The sequence below is a fragment of the Saccoglossus kowalevskii genome, unplaced genomic scaffold (genome assembly GCF_978046115.1).
Source record: "Saccoglossus kowalevskii unplaced genomic scaffold, keSacKowa6.1 SCAFFOLD_24, whole genome shotgun sequence".
Taxonomy (NCBI): Eukaryota; Metazoa; Hemichordata; class Enteropneusta; family Harrimaniidae; genus Saccoglossus; species Saccoglossus kowalevskii.
This window is the reverse complement of record NW_028188618.1, coordinates 2,048,769-2,075,081: the sequence shown is the minus strand read 5'-3', so window position 1 is coordinate 2,075,081 and position 26,313 is coordinate 2,048,769. Positions and strand designations below refer to the sequence as shown.

Sequence of the window (26,313 nt, the reverse complement as noted above, 5' to 3'; positions counted from 1 at the left end):
ATGTTACGTGCGCATATTCTTATTACATTTGTTTATTCTTGTCTCGTTATTATCTTTACCTTATTAAATCCTCTGATGATTTAGTTGTGTAATAAAGTTATTATTATTATAACTACTACCGTTGGTGGCGTATTATCTCCGAATAAATAGATCTTACTTGACCCCGTTGATGCAATCTCGCAAAATTCACGGACAAAGAAGAAAGACTTTTAGATCGTTGAAATTAATGCCACCCATCCATCTATTGTTTATTATGTTCAAAGTACTATCATGTAAGGGACTAACGTTAGAACTAGTAACCAAATTACCAGTATATATATCGCCCTCTATCGACAGTCTGTGATTAGGGATTACAAAGCTATGAAATGTCCCTCTGTACCGAGCGATGACAACATGACTTTATATCACAGATACAATGGCACTGATCTGAGCACTATGCTTTTGAAGGTAAATATTGAAATTTAGGTAAGACATGATTACCCCTTTAGATGTACACTGTCTGTATGCCAGAACGAGGGAAGTTTTAGCAGCTCCGCTTTGCCTATATGATTATAATGAATTCAGTTCGCCGCCGCGAGATCGAATGCAGCTAATTTTATCTCCGTACTTGTTGGACACGTTCGCCATCTTATTCAAAATGACCAAATACATAATAAATAATACATTGAGTTTATATATCCTATTTTGTACCAAGTGCATGGCTTTCAAAATGGCGTCGTAAAAACTTTCACAACCCATAGTTCACTGGCGTGTCCCTGGTTATATTCGTATACATGCCATCAGAGTAGAGGCAGCAGCACAGTGGACTACACTATTGTTAGTCATGCTATTTACAACAAAATAAGCCAGTTTTGTATCCATCCTTTAAATCTGACCCTATCTGATCATTGTCAGATCTCTTTTAGACTGGATACTAATGCAATATCTAACAACATTGTATCACATTCTAATGACAACAGTCAGCAATCAAATATTTCTTATTTATGGGATGGGACTCACACTATAACTTTTATAATGCTTTACAAAGTAAAGATTCTTTATCACTTAGAAATAAATTTAACAAAGAAATATTTAATCTTTCAAAGCAGTCAATTGATACTGCGGGTGCTATGTTGACAAATATATATTTAGAGGCAGCTGGTAAAAGTTTAAAGAAAAAATATAAAAGTAAAACTAATACAAAAAAGAAACAAAAAAATAAAAATTCTAAATGGTACACAAAGGATCTTTTCACCATGAAAAATGATGTATACAAACTATCAAACAAGCTAAGCTAGGAGCCATACAATAAACAACTGAGACTCAAATGCTATAAAAAAAATGCCTGAAAAAAGTCTAAAAACCTGGTAAAAAAGAAACCAAGAGAATTTAAAAGTAATATATTAAGTAAACTTGAGAATCTGAATAACGTGAACCCAAATAAATATTGGCGTCTCATGAAAGAACTTAAAAATAACCAAGCCAACAACAAGTGTGACTATGTTGAAAGGGCAAAAATGTTCCAGCACTTTAAAAATCTGAATGAAAACATGGTTACAAATGAAATAGACCCAAATATTAAAAACTAATATTCTCAAATCAACTAATCTCGACCAACCAATATCACAGTTAGAAATACAAAAGGCAATAAGCAACCTAAAAAATGGAAAATCACCAGGAATAGATAAAATCACCAATGAAATGATAAAAGCAAGTAGAAACATACTGATAAATGAAATCCAAACACTGTTTAACCTAATATTGGAAAGTGGCCATTTTCCTAGCTGTTGGAATATTGGAATAATAACCCCAATCCATAAAAAAGGGGATAAAACAGACCCTAACAATTACAGAGGCATAACCCTGTAGTACCATGAGTAAATTATTTACACTTGTTCTAAAACAGAGACTCCTTGATTGCATTGACAAGGAAAACATTATAATTGAAGAACAGATTGGTTTCCTACCTAAATTTAGTACAAGTGACCATATTTTTGTTCTTAACCAGTTACTTACAAAATATTTATGCAAAGGAAAATATATTTTTGCTTGTTTCGTTGACCTAAAGAAAGCTTTCGACTCCATATGGCATGAGGGTCTTATGTTTAAACTTGTCCAAAATGGCATTACTGGAAAATTCTACAAAATCATTAGATCAATGTATTCAAACTCCACAGGATGTGTGAAAGTAAAAAGGCCTAACTAAGCAATTTCCAATCCAGAAAGGTATTAGACAAGGTGATGGATTAAGTCCTTTGCTATTCAATATATACATAAACGACATCAAAAGACACATTGATCTATCACAAAATGACCCACCAACTCTACTAGACAGTCAGTTGTCATGTCTTTTATACTCGGATGATCGTCCACTGCTGTCAAAGTCACACACTGGATTACAAAATGCATTAAACTCGCGTGAGATTTATTGCAAAAAATGGCAATAGAGATAAACATCTCAAAATCAAAAACTATCATTTTCAATAAATCTGGGAAAAGTCTAAACAAGTTTAAATTTTATGTAAATAAAAAAGAACTTGAAAAAGTTTCTTCTTATACATATCTGGGTATTAAAATTAATTCCACAGGAAAACTTCATAAAGCCCAAATTGACTTAAAAAACAGAGCAATGAAAGCTCTATTCAGTCTAAAACAGCAATTATATTCTGAAACAAATATCCCAGTAAAAATATATCTAAAGATGTTTGATGCAGTGGTCAAACCAATTTTGCTTTATTGCTCTGAGGTTTGGTCATGTGATAACATCAAACAATTGTCAAACCTATCAAACTGCTCAACACCAGCAGAAAAACTCCACCTGAAATTCTGTAAATTTCTTCTAAAAGTTGGCTGTAAAGCCACAAACATTGGTTGCCTTATGGAACTGGGTCGCTACCCACTGCTCTTAGCAAGCCTGACACAAATGTTTAAATACTGGCTGAAAATTGCTAATAAACCGGAAAATACACTGGTCAATGAATGTTACAGACTATGCGTACAAACTGGCACCTACAACTGGGTATCATGTATTAAACGTCTACTCAAATTATTAAACATGAGTGACGTATGGAATAAAAGCAGCGATGACAATGTAATCTTTAGATTTAAAGAAAAAATGCAACTGCTATATCAAAAAAATGTCAAGGAATCACTACATGATGATAACAAAGGCGGAAACCACAAAAATAAACTACGAACCTATAGAGAAATAAAACAAGATTTCACCTTTGAAAATTATTTGGTCGGCGATGACCAAGCTAAGAATCAGTGCAAATACACTGCAAATAGAAATAGGAAGACATAAAAATATTGATCTGAACTAAAGAAAATGCTTAATATGCAACAATGGTCAGATCGAAGATGAAATACACTTCCTAATACAATGCAATCACTACAAAAAAGAGAGATGACCTCTTCAACGAACACAACATACTCCATGACAATTACTCTGACTATGACAATTTTATAAACATACTAAAACTTAAAGATAAACAAATATTAAAAGAGTTAAGTAAATTTATTTACCAGTGCTTTATTATGAGGGAAGACATTTTAAAAAAAAGATTACCAGCTGCCTCGTAACAAAAAAAACAACTATTTTCTTTTCTACTATACATGTTTTTTTTTTATAAATTATCTTCTTTTTTCTAACTATTATGTATTTTAGTAGTTTTAGTTATATTTGTAATTTTGTTTTGTCATTATTTTTTATATACATTACCTTTATTGTATTTATCAATACCCCATTGTGGATACGATTTCAATAAAGTTATTATTATTATTTGTTACTAGACGTGCCTGGCCTGCGACAGAGGAAGGGGGGTACTACAATGTTACAAATATTGTGATTACTGACAATAATTTTGTATTTAAATTTTCATTCTGCTTGTAGTCATCTAAACCTAAAAATGAGTAATTTTGTTTAAGTGACTCTTTACCCTTAACCCTTTCCATCACAAAATCCTTTAGCCCACCCCTGTTTTCAAATGGGGAATCCCTTATGGTATTAATATCAATACCATATTATTTGCAGTATATCATAACAAGTACTTGTATACTTTTTTTATTTTATTTATGGAAGCAAAAGATTATAACGTGAATTTAAAAATCTGCACAAGTCTCCTATATATGTTATCTATACCTTTGTGTTGGCTGTGACAGTCCGTCCAATGTGCTAAACAGGCATGATATTTTGTCTTCAAGAATGTCATCAAATTTTGAAATGGTGAACTTCTAGCAGTGAAAACTAAATGGTTTTAAATTATCAACTTTGAATCAAGTACAAAATGTCTGAAAGTGTAGCTACATTATTTGGATCACCATGTGGAAGATTCTGGCTTTGACTCCTGTGGTTGGCTGTACACTCAAGGGTGAACACAGTAATGTCCCCATACCATCATCTTGAGGTAACTCTGCCCTTCAACATTATGGGATCTTGAATCATGTCATTTTGTTTTTCAGATTGGATTAGTATATAAAAATATATTGATAGAAGTTATAAGGTAATTTCATACATGATCATTTTGATTGTTTCTGAATACTGTTTTGCTGAATTGCCATCAAAACTTCTTGAATTAATGCATCACCTGCTGACACTCTTTTTTTTTGCATTTATTTCAACTACCCATGGTGGTTTTCAACATCTGATGTGTTGAAAGCAATTAATATTAATGCATTTACATAAATTGAAAAGAAGATACCTTTTTTTTTAATTTTACCAAAAAAGTAACCCTAAAATGCATAATAAATGTTAAATGATTTTATTCTTATCAGTCAATCAATTAACTATTATCAACTATTAATTATTATTTCTGTTTTGCATTTTGTAGTATGGAAGACAAAGACAGAGACAGAGAGAAAAAGAGAGAAGAAAAACGTGAGTACATGTTAATATTTGCACTGTATATACATAAATTCTAATGAGTAACCATGCAATCATATTGATAAGACTGATATATATAATATACAGAAAATAGTAGTGGGTAATTGCAGTCTTTGGTAATTGTTCACTTCAACCAGATGTTTTAGATAAAGTATTCTTTCTCAATGATAAATATGAATAGCGTGAGAAATCACAGAAAAATAGAACAATAGAACAAGACATGTGAAATTACTAAAATAATAGAATATTTACCATATATTTTGTTAAACTTTTCACCACCAGACTTCCTTTCCCAAATTCTTTTCACTTTTTTCTTATATTCTTCAATAATTCTGGAAGTCAATTGACAAAATTTGAGTCTATATTCAGATTTTACTCAAAAAGTTTGGCTTTTTTGTCCCAATCTTTAGAATGAAATTGCAGACTAATTTCTTGATTTAAAAAAAAAAATCATGTTGTTTTCCCAATCAAAGTCAAAAGTTTACACTACATTCACAGTAAATCTCTTCCTTGTTGAGTTCACCATGAAGTCGCTGAACTGTCATTAACATATTTAAATGAGCTATGGTAATTAGACCACATTGGCACCATCCAGCATTTTGATTGGTTAAATAGCGACTTGACCTATCCGGTCAATAAAGTCTCGTGTGCATTCAAAAAACATGGCGGATATCGTATCGCATTGAGCATTTACATGTGACCAAAATCATCTGCTTATGGTGAAACTAAGTTGAATTTTACTTGCATTTCATAACAATTCAACAAATTAATTTTTCGTGCGTTATTATAATCACTACTGAGTAATAATCAACAACTTCAACACTTAACAAGTAAGTTGTGAGCTGCAGCATAGCTGGATTGTGCTACAGTCCCGTGATGATTTGCTACTAAGCAATGCATTCGCATTTGTTTTTATTTTAAACTTTTGTTAGAATATACTTTCTGTTAAATAAATGCATATTACATACAACATTTTTTTTGAATGACTGTAACTTTTCAACATTTCATGATGCCTATTTTAGTAAGGCCTTCACTCTTCCATGACGCCTAGATTAGAGTGACGCCTATATTCAAGAGATTGTATCGTGTATTATTTTAGTTTTGTGCATGTGTTGTGGGCAAAAATGACCACGCCCATTTAGTGATTGCAATATATACGTAATATAAACCGCACCCCCAACTTGAGATTTTAATCCCAATTTTTAAATTTATACATTGTAATATAATTCGCAGTTTATATAAGAATTTTAACGATAATCATTGGCAATTATGTAAACAGATTTGAAATTTGAAAATACTTTTTGTCTTGGTGTTTAAGTTGATGTTTGTTGCTGCTAACACAAACTCCTGTAATGGACATATTTCAAATTCTATGCCCCTTTCAAAGATGAAGGTCAATGTATATTAAGGGAAATGTCTGTCCCATTGTTTTTAATATTGTCATTGTTAACTACAAACAGTTTATGTCAAATTTTTTTCAATCTTGGATTTTTTATTTTAACCAGTTTGAGATCTTGACCAAGTTTGTTTTTTATCTGTGTTCTATAAACATTTTTCAAGACATTCATTAAATTTCACTTAAATTTGTCTTCTTGCGGTTACAATAACTCAAACAATTTTATCTGATCATCTACTAATTTAGGAATCTTAACAATCTCTCTGAAATGTCAATCAAATTCTTGTTTGTCATAACTAGCAAGGGCAAGTGTTTTTTGTCTTTTCCAAATCTGAGTAGTATTTTAATTTTCTCAAATTACTACACTGTTATTTGTGAACTTTTATACAATTCCTGCTACAATATTATTAGTCCCCGTTTGGACGCGTGTGTATCTTAGAAATGCCTGGACCAATCACAATCAAACTTCACACATACATCATACATGATATTATACATATGCACGTCAATTTGTTTCACGATCTGATTCAAAATGGCCGACTGGCAGCCATTTTGTTTTAATTAATGAATGTGGTTCTAGTGCCATATGTCTGACTTGCTTCACTGATTATGTTCAAATTTTAAATATTCATTATACATCATGTCATAGATAGACAGATATATTGGTTAGATGATCCTATTAAAAATGGCCGAATGGTGGCTATTTTTGTGCTAAAAAAATCCTCAAATATCAAGCATTTCTTGCATTTATGGATGAATTTTGTTCAAGCTTATAACATACATTAGACATTAGACATTACAGGTTCCTGATACACGTCATTTTATTTTTCAGATTGGATTCAAAATGGCTGTCTGGCGGCCATTTTGTTTTAATGATTGGGCTTCTAGAGCCATATCTCTTAAATGCTTTGACTGATTATATTCAAATTTTATTATTATTCGTTATACATCATGTTATATATATATATATATACATGTATTCAAAATGGCTGATTTTGAATGCTGTCCAGAACAATATCTCTCAATATGGACAAGTACTTGTTTGACAATCAGATACAAATGTCAATCATTTTAAAGTTAAAAAATTATTTTCCTGACATGGTTATATTCCAGCTATATTACTATAAACAAAACTATATATCTTAAATTTGATAACTAACGGGCACTGTGCCATGCATGGCTTGTTTTATAAGGTTCATTAAAATTAATACAGTATATGTAGTATTATTGAGAAACTTGTTAACTGTACTATAATTTATTAGGAACTTTTGTTCTTTAAGGGACATTGAAATTAATACAGTACATTTGGTATTATTTGAGGAACATGAATATTATATTTGTATGTAACTATCATGACTTAATTGTTTTTATATATATTTATTTTTAGTCAAAATTGTTAAATTTCAGCCAGCATTTTCTGTGCAAAATTTGGATTAGACATACTGATGCATTTTTCACATGTTTTCTTCTCACGTTTGTCATACAAACATCGTTAGTTATATTCAGCCATTTGTTATTTAATCTAGATTTTCATTGGTCAAGGCTGTAATAGTTTCGCTATGTTCTGTATATTATATACATTTCTTACATTAATTCTATACATTAGAATTGTTTGTATTAGCTTTCTGAGCATCTTATCTCATTCTAATAATTTGCATACAAATAATACATTGCTTGAATGTGCACTGTAATTGAAATCTGTTTACTGTAAAATACTTCATTTTACCTTGAATTAATTTTTGCTGAAAAGACTTTTTGGGTGTTTTGTATGGAATTTATTTTCACTGATTATTGACAAGTTGAATTCAAAATATATAAAACAAGGGTATATTTGCTGGAATTTATTTTCACTGAATCATTCCTTCAGTGAAAATAGTGAAAATTAGTTGCTAGCCAAAATAAAGTATTTTACAGTATTTTCTGAGGTTTATGAATGGTATACAAAAACCAATTTATTTTCGATCAATTTCAAAATGGCAGACATATTGGTTGACAAAAATGGCAATTTTATTTTTTACTTATCAGTGTTGACTTTACAATTTGCTCTGTTTAAAAACCTTGTGGCTTTGATTGATGATTCACAATTCAGGAAGGCACCTTGGATGGTTGTGTCTCATAATTTATGTTACATAATTTATATACATGAATATCAGCAAACTCGTATAAACATATCAAATGTAAGATGATTGTCTGCATATATTATAAGTTCTAAAACAAATATATTATTTTTTTTATTCAGCACGCTATCCAAAAATGTTTCCTACAGGAATTAAAACAGGTCAGAGTAAGTACATTTATACTACGGTACTTTGCATAATACTAAAATAATATTTTGTTCTATCGCATATTGACTACTGAATTTCTGTGTAGGAATGCTGCTCTGATTATAACATTGATTGATTGGAATGCCTTAAGAAATGCAGAATGTGATTCATTCTCAACTGTGATACATGTATATCTGACCAACTGTCAGACATTGTTTTAACAAATGCTGTTCCAGAGTCATATCCCGGACATTAGCCATTTGACATGTTTAAATACATCATGTTGCACATACTGTGACAATTAGATTTCTGGACTCAGATCTGAGTTTTACATGGTATACATACACCATGGTATACAGTGAACAATGTTCCAACTTGGTACACATACACCATGGTATACAGTGAACAATGTTACAACTTGGTACACATACACCATGGTATACAGTGAACAATGTTCCAACTTGGTACACATACACCATGGTATACAGTGAACAATGTTCCAACTTGGTACACATACACCATGGTATACAGTGAACAATGTTCCAACTTGGTACACATACACCATGGTATACAGTGAACAATGTTCCACCTGGTACACATACATGTACACCATGATTTATAGTGAACAATGTTCCAACTTGGTACACATACACCATGGTATACAGTGAACAATGTTCCACGTGCTACACATACACCATGGTATACAGTGAACAATGTTCAAACTTGGTACACATACACCAAAATCAAAATCAAAGGTAATACATGGGCAACATTTGTAAATAAATTACAGGAGATAACTAAAACTGGTGATGCTGATGACAATACTCTGCTTAAGTCAAAATTAAAAGAAATCTATGTTGAAAAAGTTTGGCTACCAACAGTCCAGACAACCCAAAACAATAAATTACGTACATACACTCAGTTCAAACCTACATATAAATTTGAACCATATTTGAATCAAGTAAAAAATGCACAACATAGAACCAGCTTCACCAAATTTAGGATATCTGCACATACCCTACCAATTGAAAAACTTAGATATCAAGGGATACCTCCAGAGGAAAGAAAGTGCCAACTTGGTAACAATGGGGCTATTGGCAATGAAATCAATGCACTTTTAGACTGTAACCATACTGGAATAACAAATGCTTGTACTGAATTTCTGAATGTAGTTAGCATTTATAATGAAAGTATCCTTAAACTATCAAAACAACAAATGTTTACAGAAATTTTAAGTTCGAGAGATGGGTTCATTGCCAATAGTGCTAGCAGATTTATTGACAGCATACTATTTTACTATAAGTAATTTTACTTAGACTTTAGTTATTTATGTATTTTCTTTTGTCTCGTGTGTGTACTTGTGTTTTATTATATTTAATGTCTTCTGACCACAGATAATGTAACAAAATATATTATTTAGTGTCAAATAAAATATACTATACTATACTATACTATACTATACTATACTATACTATACTATACTATACTATACTATACTATACTATACTATACTATACTATACTATACTATACTATACTATACTATACTATACTATACTATACTATACTATACTATACTATACACTATACTATACTATACACTATACTATACTATACTATACTATACTATACTATACTATACTATACTATACTATACTATACTATACTATACTATACTATACTATACTATACTATACTATACTATACTATACTATACTATACTATACTATACTATACTATACTATACACTATACACTATACACTATACACTATACACTATACACCATGGTATACAGTAAACAATGTTCCATTTGGTATACATACACCATGGTATACAGTGAACAATGTTCCACCTGGTATACATACACCATGTTATACAGTGAACAATGTTCCAACTTGGTACACATACACCATGATATACAGTGAACAATGTTCCAACTTGGTACACATACACCATGGTATACAGTGAACAATGTTCCAACTTGGTACACATACACCATGGTATACAGTGAACAATGTTCCAACTTGGTACACACACACCATGGTATACAGTGAACAATGTTCAAACTTGGTACACACACACCATGGTATACAGTGAACAATGTTCCACCTGGTACACATACACCATGGTATACAGTGAACAATGTTCAAACTTGGTATACATACACCATGGTATACAGTGAACAATGTTCCAACTTGGTATACATACACCATGGTATAGTGTGAACAATGTTCCAACTTGGTATACATACACCATGGTATACAGTGAACAATGTTCAAACTTGGTACACATACACCATGGTATACAGTGAACAATGTTCCACCTGGTACACATACACCATGGTATACAGTGAACAATGTTCCAACTTGGTATACATACACCATGGTATACAGTGAACAATGTTCCAACTTGGTATACATACACCATGGTATACAGTGAACAATGTTCAAACTTGGTACACATACACCATGGTATACAGTGAACAATGTTCCACCTGGTACACATACACCATGGTATACAGTGAACAATGTTCCAACTTGGTACACATACACCATGGTATACAGTGAACAATGTTCCACCTGGTACACATACACCATGGTATACAGTGAACAATGTTCAAACTTGGTACACATACACCATGGTATACAGTGAACAATGTTCCACCTGACACACATACACCATGGTATACAGTGAACAATGTTCAAACTTGGTACACATACACCATGGTATACAGTGAACAATGTTTCACCTGGTACACATACACCATGGTATACAGTGAACAATGTTCAAACTTGGTATACATACACCATGGTATACAGTGAACAATGTTCCAACTTGGTACACATACACCATGGTATACAGTGAACAATGTTCCACCTGGTACACATACACCATGGTATACAGTGAACAATGTTCCAACTTGGTACACATACACCATGGTATACAGTGAACAATGTTCCAACTTGGTACACATACACCATGGTATACAGTGAACAATGTTCCACCTGGTACACATACATGTACACCATGATTTATAGTGAACAATGTTCCAACTTGGTACACATACACCATGGTATACAGTGAACAATGTTCCACGTGCTACACATACACCATGGTATACAGTGAACAATGTTCAAACTTGGTACACATACACCAAAATCAAAATCAAAGGTAATACATGGGCAACATTTGTAAATAAATTACAGGAGATAACTAAAACTGGTGATGCTGATGACAATACTCTGCTTAAGTCAAAATTAAAAGAAATCTATGTTGAAAAAGTTTGGCTACCAACAGTCCAGACAACCCAAAACAATAAATTACGTACATACACTCAGTTCAAACCTACATATAAATTTGAACCATATTTGAATCAAGTAAAAAATGCACAACATAGAACCAGCTTCACCAAATTTAGGATATCTGCACATACCCTACCAATTGAAAAACTTAGATATCAAGGGATACCTCCAGAGGAAAGAAAGTGCCAACTTGGTAACAATGGGGCTATTGGCAATGAAATCAATGCACTTTTAGACTGTAACCATACTGGAATAACAAATGCTTGTACTGAATTTCTGAATGTAGTTAGCATTTATAATGAAAGTATCCTTAAACTATCAAAACAACAAATGTTTACAGAAATTTTAAGTTCGAGAGATGGGTTCATTGCCAATAGTGCTAGCAGATTTATTGACAGCATACTATTTTACTATAAGTAATTTTACTTAGACTTTAGTTATTTATGTATTTTCTTTTGTCTCGTGTGTGTACTTGTGTTTTATTATATTTAATGTCTTCTGACCACAGATAATGTAACAAAATATATTATTTAGTGTCAAATAAAATATAATATACTATACTATACTATACTATACTATACTATACTATACTATACTATACTATACTATACTATACTATACTATACTATACTATACTATACTATACTATACTATACTATACTATACTATACTATACACTATACACTATACACTATACACTATACACTATACACTATACACCATGGTATACAGTAAACAATGTTCCATTTGGTATACATACACCATGGTATACAGTGAACAATGTTCCACCTGGTATACATACACCATGGTATACAGTGAACAATGTTCCAACTTGGTACACATACACCATGATATACAGTGAACAATGTTCCAACTTGGTACACATACACCATGGTATACAGTGAACAATGTTCCAACTTGGTACACATACACCATGGTATACAGTGAACAATGTTCCAACTTGGTACACACACACCATGGTATACAGTGAACAATGTTCAAACTTGGTACACACACACCATGGTATACAGTGAACAATGTTCCACCTGGTACACATACACCATGGTATACAGTGAACAATGTTCAAACTTGGTATACATACACCATGGTATACAGTGAACAATGTTCCAACTTGGTATACATACACCATGGTATAGTGTGAACAATGTTCCAACTTGGTATACATACACCATGGTATACAGTGAACAATGTTCAAACTTGGTACACATACACCATGGTATACTGTGAACAATGTTCCACCTGGTACACATACACCATGGTATACAGTGAACAATGTTCAAACTTGGTATACATACACCATAGTATACAGTGAACAATGTTCAAACTTGGTACACATACACCATGGTATACAGTGAACAATGTTCCACCTGGTACACATACACCATGGTATACAGTGAACAATGTTCCACCTGGTACACATACACCATGGTATACAGTGAACAATGTTCCACCTGGTACACATACACCATGGTATACTGTGAACAATGTTCAAACTTGGTATACATACACCATGGTATACAGTGAACAATGTTCCAACTTGGTACACATACACCATGGTATACAGTGAACAATGTTCCAACTTGGTACACATACACCATGGTATACAGTGAACAATGTTCCAACTCTGTATACATACACCATGGTATACAGTGAACAATGTTCAAACTTGGTACACATACACCATGGTATACAGTGAACAATGTTCAAACTTGGTGCACATACACCATGGTATACAGTGACCAATGTTCAATTTTGGTATACATACACCATGGTATACAGTGAACAATGTTCAAACTTGGTATACATACACCATGGTATACAGTGAACAATGTTCCAACTTGGTATACATACACTGTGGTATACAGTGAACAATGTTCCACCTGGTACACATACACCATGGTATACAGTGAACAATGTTCAAACTTGGTACACATACACCATGGTATACAGTGAACAATGTTCAAACTTGGTACACATACACCATGGTACATGTATACAGTGAACAATGTTCCACCTGGTACACATACACCATGGTATACAGTGAACAATGTTCAAACTTGGTGCACATACACCATGGTATACAGTGAACAATGTTCCAACTTGGTATACATACACCATGGTATACAGTGAACAATGTTCCAACTTGGTATACATACACCATGGTATGCAGTGAACAATGTTCAAACTTGGTACACATACACCATGGTATACAGTGAACAATGTTCCACCTGGTACACATACACCATGGTATACAGTGAACAATGTTCAAACTTGGTACACATACACCATGGTATACAGTGAACAATGTTCCAACTTAGTATACATACACCATGGTATACAGTGAACAATGTTCCAACTTGGTATACATACACCATGGTATACAGTGAACAATGTTCAAACTTGGTACACATACACCATGGTATACAGTGAACAATGTTCCACCTGGTGCACATACACCATGGTATACAGTGAACAATGTTCCACCTGATGCACATACAACATGGTATACAGTGAACAATGTTCCTACTTGGTATACATACACCATGGTATACAGTGAACAATGTGCCAACTTGATATACATGCACCATGGTATACAATGAACAATGTTCCAACTTGGTATACATACACCATGGTATACAGTGAACAATGTTCCAACTTGGTATACATACACCATGGTATACAGTGAATAATGTTCAAACTTGGTACACATACACCATGGTATACAGTGAACAATGTTCCAACTTGGTATACATGCACCATGGTATACAATGAACAATGTTCCAACTTGGTATACATACACCATTGTATACAATGAACAATGTTCCAACTTGGTATACATACACCATGGTATACAGTGAACAATGTTCCAACTTGGTATACATACACCATGGTATACAGTGAACAATGTGCCAACTTGATATACATGCACCATGGTATACAATGAACAATGTTCAAACTTGGTATACATACACCATGGTATACAGTGAACAATGTTCCAACTTGGTATACATACACCATGGTATACAGTGAATAATGTTCAAACTTGGTACACATACACCATGGTATACAGTGAACAATGTTCCAACTTGGTATACATGCACCATGGTATACAATGAACAATGTTCCAACTTGGTATACATACACCATGGTATACAGTGAACAATGTTCCAACTTGGTATACATACACCATGGTATACAGTGAACAATGTTCCAACTTGGTATACATACACCATGGTATACAGTGAACAATGTTCTACCTGGTACACATACACCATGGTATACTGTGAACAATGTTCAAACTTGGTACACATACACCATGGTATACAGTGAACAATGTTTCACCTGGTACACATACACCATGGTATACAGTGAACAATGTTCAAACTTGGTGCACATACACCATGGTATACAGTGACCAATGTTCAATTTTGGTATACATACACCATGGTATACAGTGAACAATGTTCAAACTTGGTATACATACACCATGGTATACAGTGAACAATGTTCCAACTTGGTATACATACACTGTGGTATACAGTGAACAATGTTCCACCTGGTACACATACACCATGGTATACAGTGAACAATGTTCAAACTTGGTACACATACACCATGGTATACAGTGAACAATGTTCAAACTTGGTACACATACACCATGGTACATGTATACAGTGAACAATGTTCCACCTGGTACACATACACCATGGTATACAGTGAACAATGTTCAAACTTGGTGCACATACACCATGGTATACAGTGAACAATGTTCCAACTTGGTATACATACACCATGGTATACAGTGAACAATGTTCCAACTTGGTATACATACACCATGGTATGCAGTGAACAATGTTCAAACTTGGTACACATACACCATGGTATACAGTGAACAATGTTCCACCTGGTACACATACACCATGGTATACAGTGAACAATGTTCAAACTTGGTACACATACACCATGGTATACAGTGAACAATGTTCCAACTTAGTATACATACACCATGGTATACAGTGAACAATGTTCCAACTTGGTATACATACACCATGGTATACAGTGAACAATGTTCAAACTTGGTACACATACACCATGGTATACAGTGAACAATGTTCCACCTGGTGCACATACACCATGGTATACAGTGAACAATGTTCCACCTGATGCACATACAACATGGTATACAGTGAACAATGTTCCTACTTGGTATACATACACCATGGTATACAGTGAACAATGTGCCAACTTGATATACATGCACCATGGTATACAATGAACAATGTTCCAACTTGGTATACATACACCATGGTATACAGTGAACAATGTTCCAACTTGGTATACATACACCATGGTATACAGTGAATAATGTTCAAACTTGGTACACATACACCATGGTATACAGTGAACAATGTTCCAACTTGGTATACATGCACCATGGTATACAATGAACAATGTTCCAACTTGGTATACATACACCATTGTATACAATGAACAATGTTCCAACTTGGTATACATACACCATGGTATACAGTGAACAATGTTCCAACTTGGTATACATACACCATGGTATACAGTGAACAATGTGCCAACTTGATATACATGCACCATGGTATACAATGAACAATGTTCAAACTTGGTATACATACACCATGGTATACAGTGAACAATGTTCCAACTTGGTATACATACAATATGGTATACAGTGAATAATGTTCAAACTTGGTACACATACACCATGGTATACAGTGAACAATGTTCCAACTTGGTATACATGCACCATGGTATACAATGAACAATGTTCCAACTTGGTATACATACACCATGGTATACAGTGAACAATGTTCCAACTTGGTATACATACACCATGGTATACAGTGAACAATGTGCCAACTTGATATACATGCACCATGGTATACAATGAACAATGTTCCAACTTGGTATACATACACCATGGTATACAGTGAACAATGTTCCAACTTGGTATACATACACCATGGTATACAGTGAACAATGTTCTGACTTGGTATACATGCACCATGGTATACAATGAACAATGTTCCAACTTGGTACACATACACCATGGTATGCAGTGAATAATGTTCAAACTTGGTACACATACACCATGATATACAGTGAACAATGTTCCACCTGGTACACATACACCATGGTATACAGTGAACAATGTTCCAACTTGGTATACATACACCATGGTATACAGTGAACAATGTTCAAACTTGGTACACATACACCATGGTATACAGTGAACAATGTTCCACGTGGTACACATACACCATGGTATGTAGTGAACAATGTTCCATCTTACGATGATTTAGAATTTTTTGTTCTCCTTCATTTCCAGAGAAGAGAAAGAATGATGAGGAAAAAAACAAACAAAACAAAAAAGTAAGTGTTATACAGATTTGATGTTGTGAATATTTTATATATACATGTATTTCATAGTGGCTGTTTGAAGGATATTTTCACATTTACAGAAACCAATATAGTCTGCCACAAACTGGCCCTATTTGATAACTGTGAATTGTTTACTTTACTCAAAATAATGAGGTAATTTAGCAGTTGTATGCTTATTAGTGACATTATATCATTCCACATGATCTGTATATCACATGGCTATACCATTAACCTGCCAGGATTGCTCTAATGCATCATGGGAAATATAATTTGAATTGCCTGTCCAACATTTGTATGTGTATAAAAATTATATTTCCCATGATGCATTGGGGCAATCATCCAACATTTTGGAATAAACTTGTCTTTTGTGAGCATGTTATTAGCAGTTATTCACTATCCTTCTTAAAATTAGGACAAAAATATCTAAAAAACTGAAAAATGTTGGCTCATAAATTATATGGTCATTTCCAAAAATATTGAAGAATAGTGCCGAAAAATTTAAAACATACTTTCTCATTAACTCTTAGGCAAAATTGTTAAATCTTGCCCTAAAAGTATGTTGAAAGTGTATCCTCTATGATAGTTTACAATGATAAATAAAATCCACATTTGGTACAAAATTTTCTAAAAAAATGTTTTTGGCCCATAATAATGACGTTGGACACAATATATTACCAAAATATTAATTGATCATGTATTTATTTACCACTCGGATCACTACTTTTGAAGCCTAGATTCAGTTACTTTATATAGTATCATAGTATCACACACTGTAATAAACCAATTACTGACATTTAAATTATCTTCTATCTTTCAGCAAAGAACAAATCCACGAGAAACACCCAACGAGGTTGGTGCTTTACATTATACATCCTTGGCTCCTTTGTGCAGCAAAAGTTCTACTTTTCTTTCTTTCTTTCTTTCTTTCTTTCTTTCTTTCTTTCTTTCTTTCTTTCTTTCTTTCTTTCTTTCTTTCTTTCTTTCTTTCTTTCTTTCTTTCTTTCTTTCTTTCTTTCTGTCTGTCTGTCTGTCTGTCTGTCTGTCTGTCTGTCTGTCTGTCTGTCTGTCTGTCTGTCTGTCTGTCTGTCTGTCTGTCTGTCTGTCTGTCTGTCTGTCTGTCTGTCTGTCTGTCTGTCTGTCTGTCTGTCTGTCTGTCTGTCTGTCTGTCTGTCTGTCTGTCTGTCTGTCTGTCTGTCTGTCTGTCTGTCTGTCTGTCTGTCTTTCTTTCTTTCTTTCTTTTTTTCTTTCTTTCTTTCTGTCTTTCTGTCTTTCTGTCTTTCTTTCTTTCTTTCTTTCTTTCTTTCTTTCTTTCTTTCTTTCTTTCTTTCTTTCTTTCTTTCTTTCTTTCTTTCTTTCTTTCTTTCTTTCTTTCTTTCTTTCTTTCTTTCTTTCTTTCTTTCTTTCAATTATCTGATTGATTTTTACTGCATATATTTTTGATAATTATTGGAATTAATTAAATGCATTTTCATTTGAATAAATAGGAGCAGCAATACCCCCCTGTAAATAGAACAGCAGATCCAAGACTAGCAGAAAATTTGACACCAGTAGTAACAAACAATCCAACACCAAGAAGACCATCAACTTCAGCGACAGAACCGATGGAGCAGGAACGACAGCCAGACAACTCAGACATGCAGGAGCAACTTTTAAACTCATCATCACCATCACGTTCCGGCTCTACTCCATTGCCATTAAACCCTGTTGCTGGTTCGTCTCATGTCAGTGATCCAGTTGCTAACCATCGATCACATCCTCCCTTTGTCCCTCATTACATAGATTCCAGCGATGACCTTGACTCACCATCATCTGTCTCAAACTCACCACCTGTTTTCAGAAATACACATTGTGTTGACGGAGTCCAACAATCTGCTGCTACCAACTTGCCATTTAATGCCAATAAGCCATTCGTCAATAATGACAATGTGCCTGCAACTCCACCTCGAACCGAGCCAATCCCAGTCATCCCGATTCCAGTCAACTCCAATGATACACCAAGTATTAACATCTCACCCACCAACAACACCTTGCATATCAACTTACCCATACCATTGCCATTTATGCACCAACCATCATCACCAACTCACCAGTCTACAGCACTGAACCGTAATCTACCTGATGAAGAGCCAGTGTCAGTCAATGAAACACAACCAATGCCACAACCTCAGGTAATAAGAGTTTAATATATTTTGAACTAGTCAATTAAGAAAAGTCACTATCCTACTTACTGTTTTAGGAAATGCATTTTCACAACACTAAAACTACTACCTCATATAAAATAAAGGAACCAACATTTTTACCTATTAATTGGGCCCATGAAATTAAACTCAGAAATCCCACGATTACTTATTCAAGATTAGTATTTGCATATTAGCTGAACAAATCAGTGGGAAATTTTGTTTAGCTGCATACGTTTACAGGTTCATTTTTGTGAGAGGTGACAAGAGTTTGATAATTTCTCAACTGTTAGACCAACTGCACATAACTAGACAGTCAAGGCCATTATTGAAGTCAAGTATTCTGAAATGATATTCAGTTTATAAGGTGAACAGATTTCAGTAAAAGTTTAGTGTTGTAATTTAGCAAATATTATTCCATTTTACAAGCAGTTTTATTTTATTACCCCACTGATGTTATGTCATGCCTAATTAGCATAAATTAGCATATGAATCATACAAAGTTTACCACTTGATATTTCTTACTGAATTGGTTGATATCTCTGGCATCATATCAACTGTATTATCCACTTGTCTTCAGTTTGTTGAAATACACTGGCTTCTAGAAATAAATAATTTCAAGTTCTAACCTCATAATACAGTAACATTGATTACCTGGTACTGTGTCATACTTCAACAGTTAATACAATACATTAAATATTGCTTTGATCTCTTTTGTAGCATGTGCCCAGAGGAAGATGCCCTGATCCAACATGTGATAGCCTGGGTAAGAATATGAAAAACTATTTTGTCTGAACATCAATTGAATTGTACATCTTGTATGACCTTTGTTCATGCTATCCAATGATCAGTTTAATATTTTTATCCCACATTTGTCTGTCTGCACATCTAGACTGTACAAGGAAAGAGTGTTATTCAGAATATGTTATATTAATAGTTAGTGTACATATTAATAGGTAGTGTTAGTTAATAGTGTAGTTAATGTACAAATTCAACTTGTCTGTCTGTCTGTCTGTCTGTCTGTCTGTACATACGTATGTCTGTCTGTCTGTCTGTCTGTCTGTCTGTACATACGTATGTCTGTCTGTCTGTCTGTCTGTCTGTCTGTCTGTACATACGTATGTCTGTCTGTCTGTTTGTACATACGTATGTCTGTCTGTTTGTACATACGTATGTCTGTCTGTCTGTACGTCTGTATGTCCGTGCGTCCACATCTGTATCTTAGACATATCTGGACCAATTACATTCAAATTTCACACATACATTATACATATTATTCATATGCACATCAATTTGTTTCATGATCTGATTCAAGATGGCCAAATGGCAGCCATTTTTGTACTGAAAAATCATCAAAATCAAGCATCTACCGGCTGTTTACAGATGGATTTTGTTCAAACTTGGTATATACATTGGACATTATAGGACCTTGATGCACATCATTTTGTTTTTCAGATAAGATTCAAAATGGCCGACTGTGGTTCTAGTGCCATACATCTGACTTGCTTTGACTTATTATGTTCAAATTTTAAATATTCATTATTCATCATGTCATAGATATTCAGATATATAGTTGACGATCCTATTAAAAATGGTCGAATGGTGGCCATTTTTGTGCTAAAGAATCATCAAATATCAAGCATTTATGGATGGATTTTGTTCAAACTTACATACATTAGACATTACGGGTTCCTGATGCACGTCATCTTATTTTACAGATCTGATTCAAAATGGCTGACTGGCGGCTATTTTGTTTTAATGAATGGGCTTCTAAAGCCATATCTCTGACATGCATTGACTGTTTATGTTCAAATTTAATATATTCATTATACATCATGTTATAGATATATATACATGTATTCAAAATGGCTGATTTTCTTTTAATTGATGCTTTTCCAGAGCAATGTTTCTCAATTTGGACAAGTACTCGTTTGATCATTTTAATGTTAAACAATCATCATAATCATATTCCTGACATGTTTATATTCGTGATATATTACTATAAACAAAATATTTAAGATGTATAATCTTGTGGCAAGAATTCTCATCATAGACAGATATTTTATTTGACACAAAATTTAGTATGTATGAAGAAAACAAACAAAATTAGACTAAACTAAAGCTTAGAAATAAAATCAATAAATTTTTAGTTCCTCGCAAGTACTTAAATTTCTCAAGATTTGATAACTTACAAATGTTGTCATCATAAATTGGTAATTTAGCTTCAAATTTAGTATGAGCTTGTACAATCTGACTATTTTTACAATTGAGTAAAACATGGAATTCATCCCCAATAGCCTGTTCATTACATAGAAAACAAAACCTTTGCTCTGGAGGTGTTTTATTATATCTAAGTTTTTCAATTGGCAACACGTGAGAAGAAATGCGTAATTTAGTGAAGCTCAATCTGTGTAGCACATTTTTGATTTGTTCTAAATATGGTTCAAATTCAAAATTTTGTTTAAACTTGTTATGAGTACATTGCTTATATGGTTCATATGGTCAGAAAGTATCAGTTTCTTCCTCTAATTTACTGTTATTGTATGTAATGTGCTTCATTGTTGACAAGTAAGTTATGTAAAGTGTATGTTTATTTCATCAGAAAAAAAATGAAAATACAAGTAGTTAAATTGATAAAAATAAAATAAAAAAAAATCTGATGAGGACTGTGAAAATAGTTCTACTGAACTAGTCTAGTCCACTGCCCTGCCATGCTAGTAAACTTATGTGAATAGGTCATTGACAGAATTTATAATTTCAAATCATTCTATATTAGGAAACAAAATAGATGAAAATACAATTCATCAATAACTATTTATCAAAAAAAAAAAAATAACCAAGCAACCAGTTGATATAATAATGTGTGTATTGTAATGTCCCATTCAATTCCTAAACTGATAAAAATGTTATTTTATTTCTATAGGACATGCTACTGGGAAATACGCACACCACAGATCCTTCAGTGGTTGTCCAAAATATCATGGTCGCACAGCTGAACAATGTATTGCACGTCGTATCCTGTTAGACCAACGAAGGTGGCAGCGGGAGTTGGGAATAGACATCACTGCAGTAAGTTTAATATGTACCATATTTAGCATTGTACCACTGATGAAAATATTTCTTGCATTAACACATCAAAATTATTATGTAGCAGTAATGTCTGGTGAGTGAGTACAGTAAGTAGTTTAATGATTTACTAAAAATAGAACTGACGTAAGCATAAAACATTGAAGCATATGAATTGTAGGAGTAGAGTATGATTTGTGTGTTGCTGCTGATAAAAATGACCTGACACTCTACTCAATGCTGAACTGTAGTAGCATATTTTCAGCTTGGCCTTGGGTTACTCTTGCTGAATTTACTATAAATCACATGTCTGGATGCTAAAGCTGTCAATACAGTGGTCAACACAATAAAAGTTTATTTCAAATAATAGTGAGGTGAATGCATCTCAGCTACAAAGTTGGCCAGGTTGTCATACAGACTTCGTCTATTGCTTTCACTTTCAATTATAATTAGTCTAGTACAATTGTGCTAATTTAGTATCTAATATTTGGTCTACTTGAGATTGAGATCTATTTGGATATAATAGTAATCCTGTCACACCTGACAATCAATTTGTATTTCATTTTCATTCAGCGTTTGATATAAAAGAACCTCAAAATATCATTACCAAAAGTTGTCAGATTTGACAGTGTCCCAAGTAGATTAATTGTGCAGAATGCGTTACCTTTTTAGTGCGATTTTTTCAGACATGCTTTGACCAATCACATTCAAACTTTAATAAAAAGACCATGTCAGGCTTTATACAAGTGCACATGAATTTTCTTCACATTTGATCAAATATGGCTGACTGGTGGCCATTTTGGTCCTCAAATTTCTTCAACATAGAATGTGTATATTAATAATATCTTTTAAAAAGTATTCACTAAAATTGACATGGTGCAAATATCAAGCTTTCTTTTGAATACATCATTGTAGACTCATTTTGACTGACTTTGTAAAACATCACGTGCTGAAAGTCTTCATGGATTGCCAAAATAAAAGTAAAAAAAGTGTCAGTATATGATGTGATAAAAAAAATTATTGTCTGGCCATGAGGGTAATATCATGTGTTTATTTCCTCCAAGCGATTTTGATTGAGTCTCCCCAAAAAATAAGTCTATAGACTGATTTTGTAGATGACTCAAATTCCCATGGTAGAAATGGACATACCTGAATAAAGCCAGTCAATACATTGTACTTGTTTTATTCTGATATTCATATTGAATCAATATGATAGAATAGAATAGAATAGAATATTTTATTTGACTCAGAATAATGTAAGAAATTACATAACTTATGGCCAAAAACCAACATAGTAACGCACAAATACAACAATAATAAAATAAAAATTAAAAATTAGCATAAATTTTATGTATATAGACTCCTAGATTGCTGGCAATGAAACTATCTTTTGAACTAATCAGTTTCTTAAACATGATCTGCTTAGGCAAACTTTGAAATTCTTTGTGCATTAAGATTGCTCTCATAAATTTGCACCTAGCAGATTCCATCTCTGGGTTCCTGCAATCTAAGAAAGCATGCATCTCATTGCCAACAGCTAGATCATCACATAGCATGCATAACCTTTCCTTTGGTGGTACTTGTAAATACCTTAATTTCTCTATTGGTAGTTTATGTGTCAGTATATTATTTGCTAGTTTATGTGCAGAAATTCTGAATTTAGTGATGGCAACTCTGTGTTTGACATTATTTACATATTCCAAATATGGTTCCAAAGAGTATTCAGATTTGAAATTGTTATATTTACGTAGCTTGATATATATAGTCGTACACATTTCAGAATTTCAAAAATTGGCCGCCTCCTTCATAGTATATGTTGATCTATTATTAGCAAGCTGTATTATTTAGTTTTATGAAATGATGAACAGCAAATTGCATGCAACTTTTGACTGCTGAAATTTATATAATATTTTTATTCAATTTACAGCCAGTCCTGCTGCCACAACCAGATCCAGCTGATCCAGCCCATCGACTCAGACGATATCCTCTTTGTACGCGCCGTCCACCTGACAGATATGGGTTCTAAACACAAATGAGAGTAAGCATGCAAAATATTTTGATGTACAAAGTATGCTTACCATCTGTAAATCATTATTGAATCTGGTATCCACATAGTTTCTTGTGATTGTAACTTATCAAAAACTATGCTAGCTATCAAGCAGTTTAGAATCTCCATAAAGTTCAATTTTTCTGAATGTTAAATTGTTTTAAGATACAAATAAAATGTTTTGTATTTAGTCCCAATTTCTGTCTGATCACTTTGATCACATGACTAATTGTTTTTTTTTGAAATTCAGAAAATTTTGAGAATTATTTTTGATATACTCTGAATGTCACTCTAAATGGTTTTTCTTTTCCTTTTCTTACAGATCAGATCATTGAATGTTTAATTTCATTGTTGCTGGGAAAACAGCAGTAAAAATATGTTGAAATATGGCAAGTAAATTGAAATTTGTTTCAAGATTTATTCAAGATGGCTGAATGACGGCCATTTTTGTGCTGAAAAATTAAGTATTTCTGGCATTTCAGAACCGGATCTTGGTCGTTTATGAATGGATTTTGTTCAAACTTGGTACATACATTAGACATTATGTGCTGTCTATGTCCGTACATTGAGGACTAGCATAGAGTAAACAAACACCAGTCGGCCATTAGAACAGGAACACGATTTATTCAAATGACATCTCCATATATAGAATTACACGTCATTGATATGCTAATGTGATGATGTCATATTTAGGTCATACAAGGTTAATACACTACATTCCTTTTCACTAATTCTAATGTCAGTCTCAGATAATATCAATTTGGAGATATGAAAGTCAAGTATATATGAGCGATGAAAAACGAGAATCAATGTATATAATATCGAATAATAACGATAAAAACTTGATGAATATAATGTCAAATAATAACAATAAACTCAATGAATAATATTGAATAAAAAACAATCATGCATGTACATATAAATCACTTCCGTATAAATTAATTTGAAAAAGAAGACAGAAGTAGACTGTTCTGAACTTCTTATGATTGTCTAGGGTTTATTCTGCCCTGAACACAGTACAATCATATTTTTTAATTTATTTTTTTTAAACTATAAATCTAATCTATGTGGAGCTCTTCGCTGTCTGACAGGACAGTGTCATCCAGACTCTGGTGTAGTGGTTGGGTTGATCTTCTCCTTTGGTGCTGGTGGAGTTGATTGTTGTACTATATCATGCATGCTGCTATTATCCAATGTTGGTGTTATATTGTCAATTGATACAGGTGGAGGTGTTACTGTAGGCACAATCATTGGATCAGATGTGATGAAATCATCAGAATTACTTTGTAAAGGTACATTTGACCGTTGAAGTTGGTCAATGTGGCGTTGACATATGACGCTTGGTGCGATTTCTACTTTGTAAGAAACGGGTCCTGTTTTATCTGTTATTATTCCTGGTAACCATTTTGTCTCTTGTTGACGGTAGTTGCATACTGAAACTTAGTCACGTATGTCGAGTTGACGATCACGTGAAGTATATCTTGTAGCAGATTGCTTGAACTGTTGCTGAGTGACATCTCTACGAATATCTGGTTTCAGTAAATCCAGTCGGGTGCATAGATGTCTCTTCTTCAGCAATAATGCTTGTGTCTGACCTGTTGTTGCATGAGGTGTATTGCGATATGCCAGTAGGTAATTAGCTAGTTTCTTTTTGATTGATCCTGGCTCTCCCTTCCTGGATTTTAGTGCATTTTTGAACGATTTGACGGATCTTTCTACAAATCCATTGGTTGATGGATGATATGACGCGGAAGTGATATGGTTTAT

General features: G+C 33.3%; 1 protein-coding gene across 1 annotated transcript; it reads left to right on the top strand.

Annotated features, from left to right (window-relative positions):
• Positions 1–327: 327 nt before the first annotated feature.
• LOC144360132 (uncharacterized) lies at positions 328–24,525 on the top strand. Its single transcript, XM_085496260.1, has 10 exons — positions 328–447; positions 4,441–4,481; positions 4,809–4,855; positions 8,497–8,541; positions 17,204–17,247; positions 18,074–18,106; positions 18,741–19,424; positions 20,154–20,199; positions 22,357–22,502; positions 24,427–24,525. Exons 1-10 carry the CDS (start codon positions 361–363, stop codon positions 24,523–24,525), a joined length of 1,272 nt encoding a protein of 423 aa, XP_085352386.1. The 5' UTR covers positions 328–360.
• Positions 24,526–26,313: the final 1,788 nt, after the last annotated feature.

Bases quoted from the DNA above. Each gene is read 5' to 3' on its own strand.
- LOC144360132 (XM_085496260.1), top strand. From the start codon at position 361: ATGAAATGTCCCTCTGTACCGAGCGATGACAACATGACTTTATATCAC. The intron at 4,482-4,808 runs GTAATTTCATAC...TGCATTTTGTAG, and splicing joins ATATTGATAGAAGTTATAAG to TATGGAAGACAAAGACAGAG. The intron at 19,425-20,153 runs GTAATAAGAGTT...TCTCTTTTGTAG, and splicing joins AACCAATGCCACAACCTCAG to CATGTGCCCAGAGGAAGATG.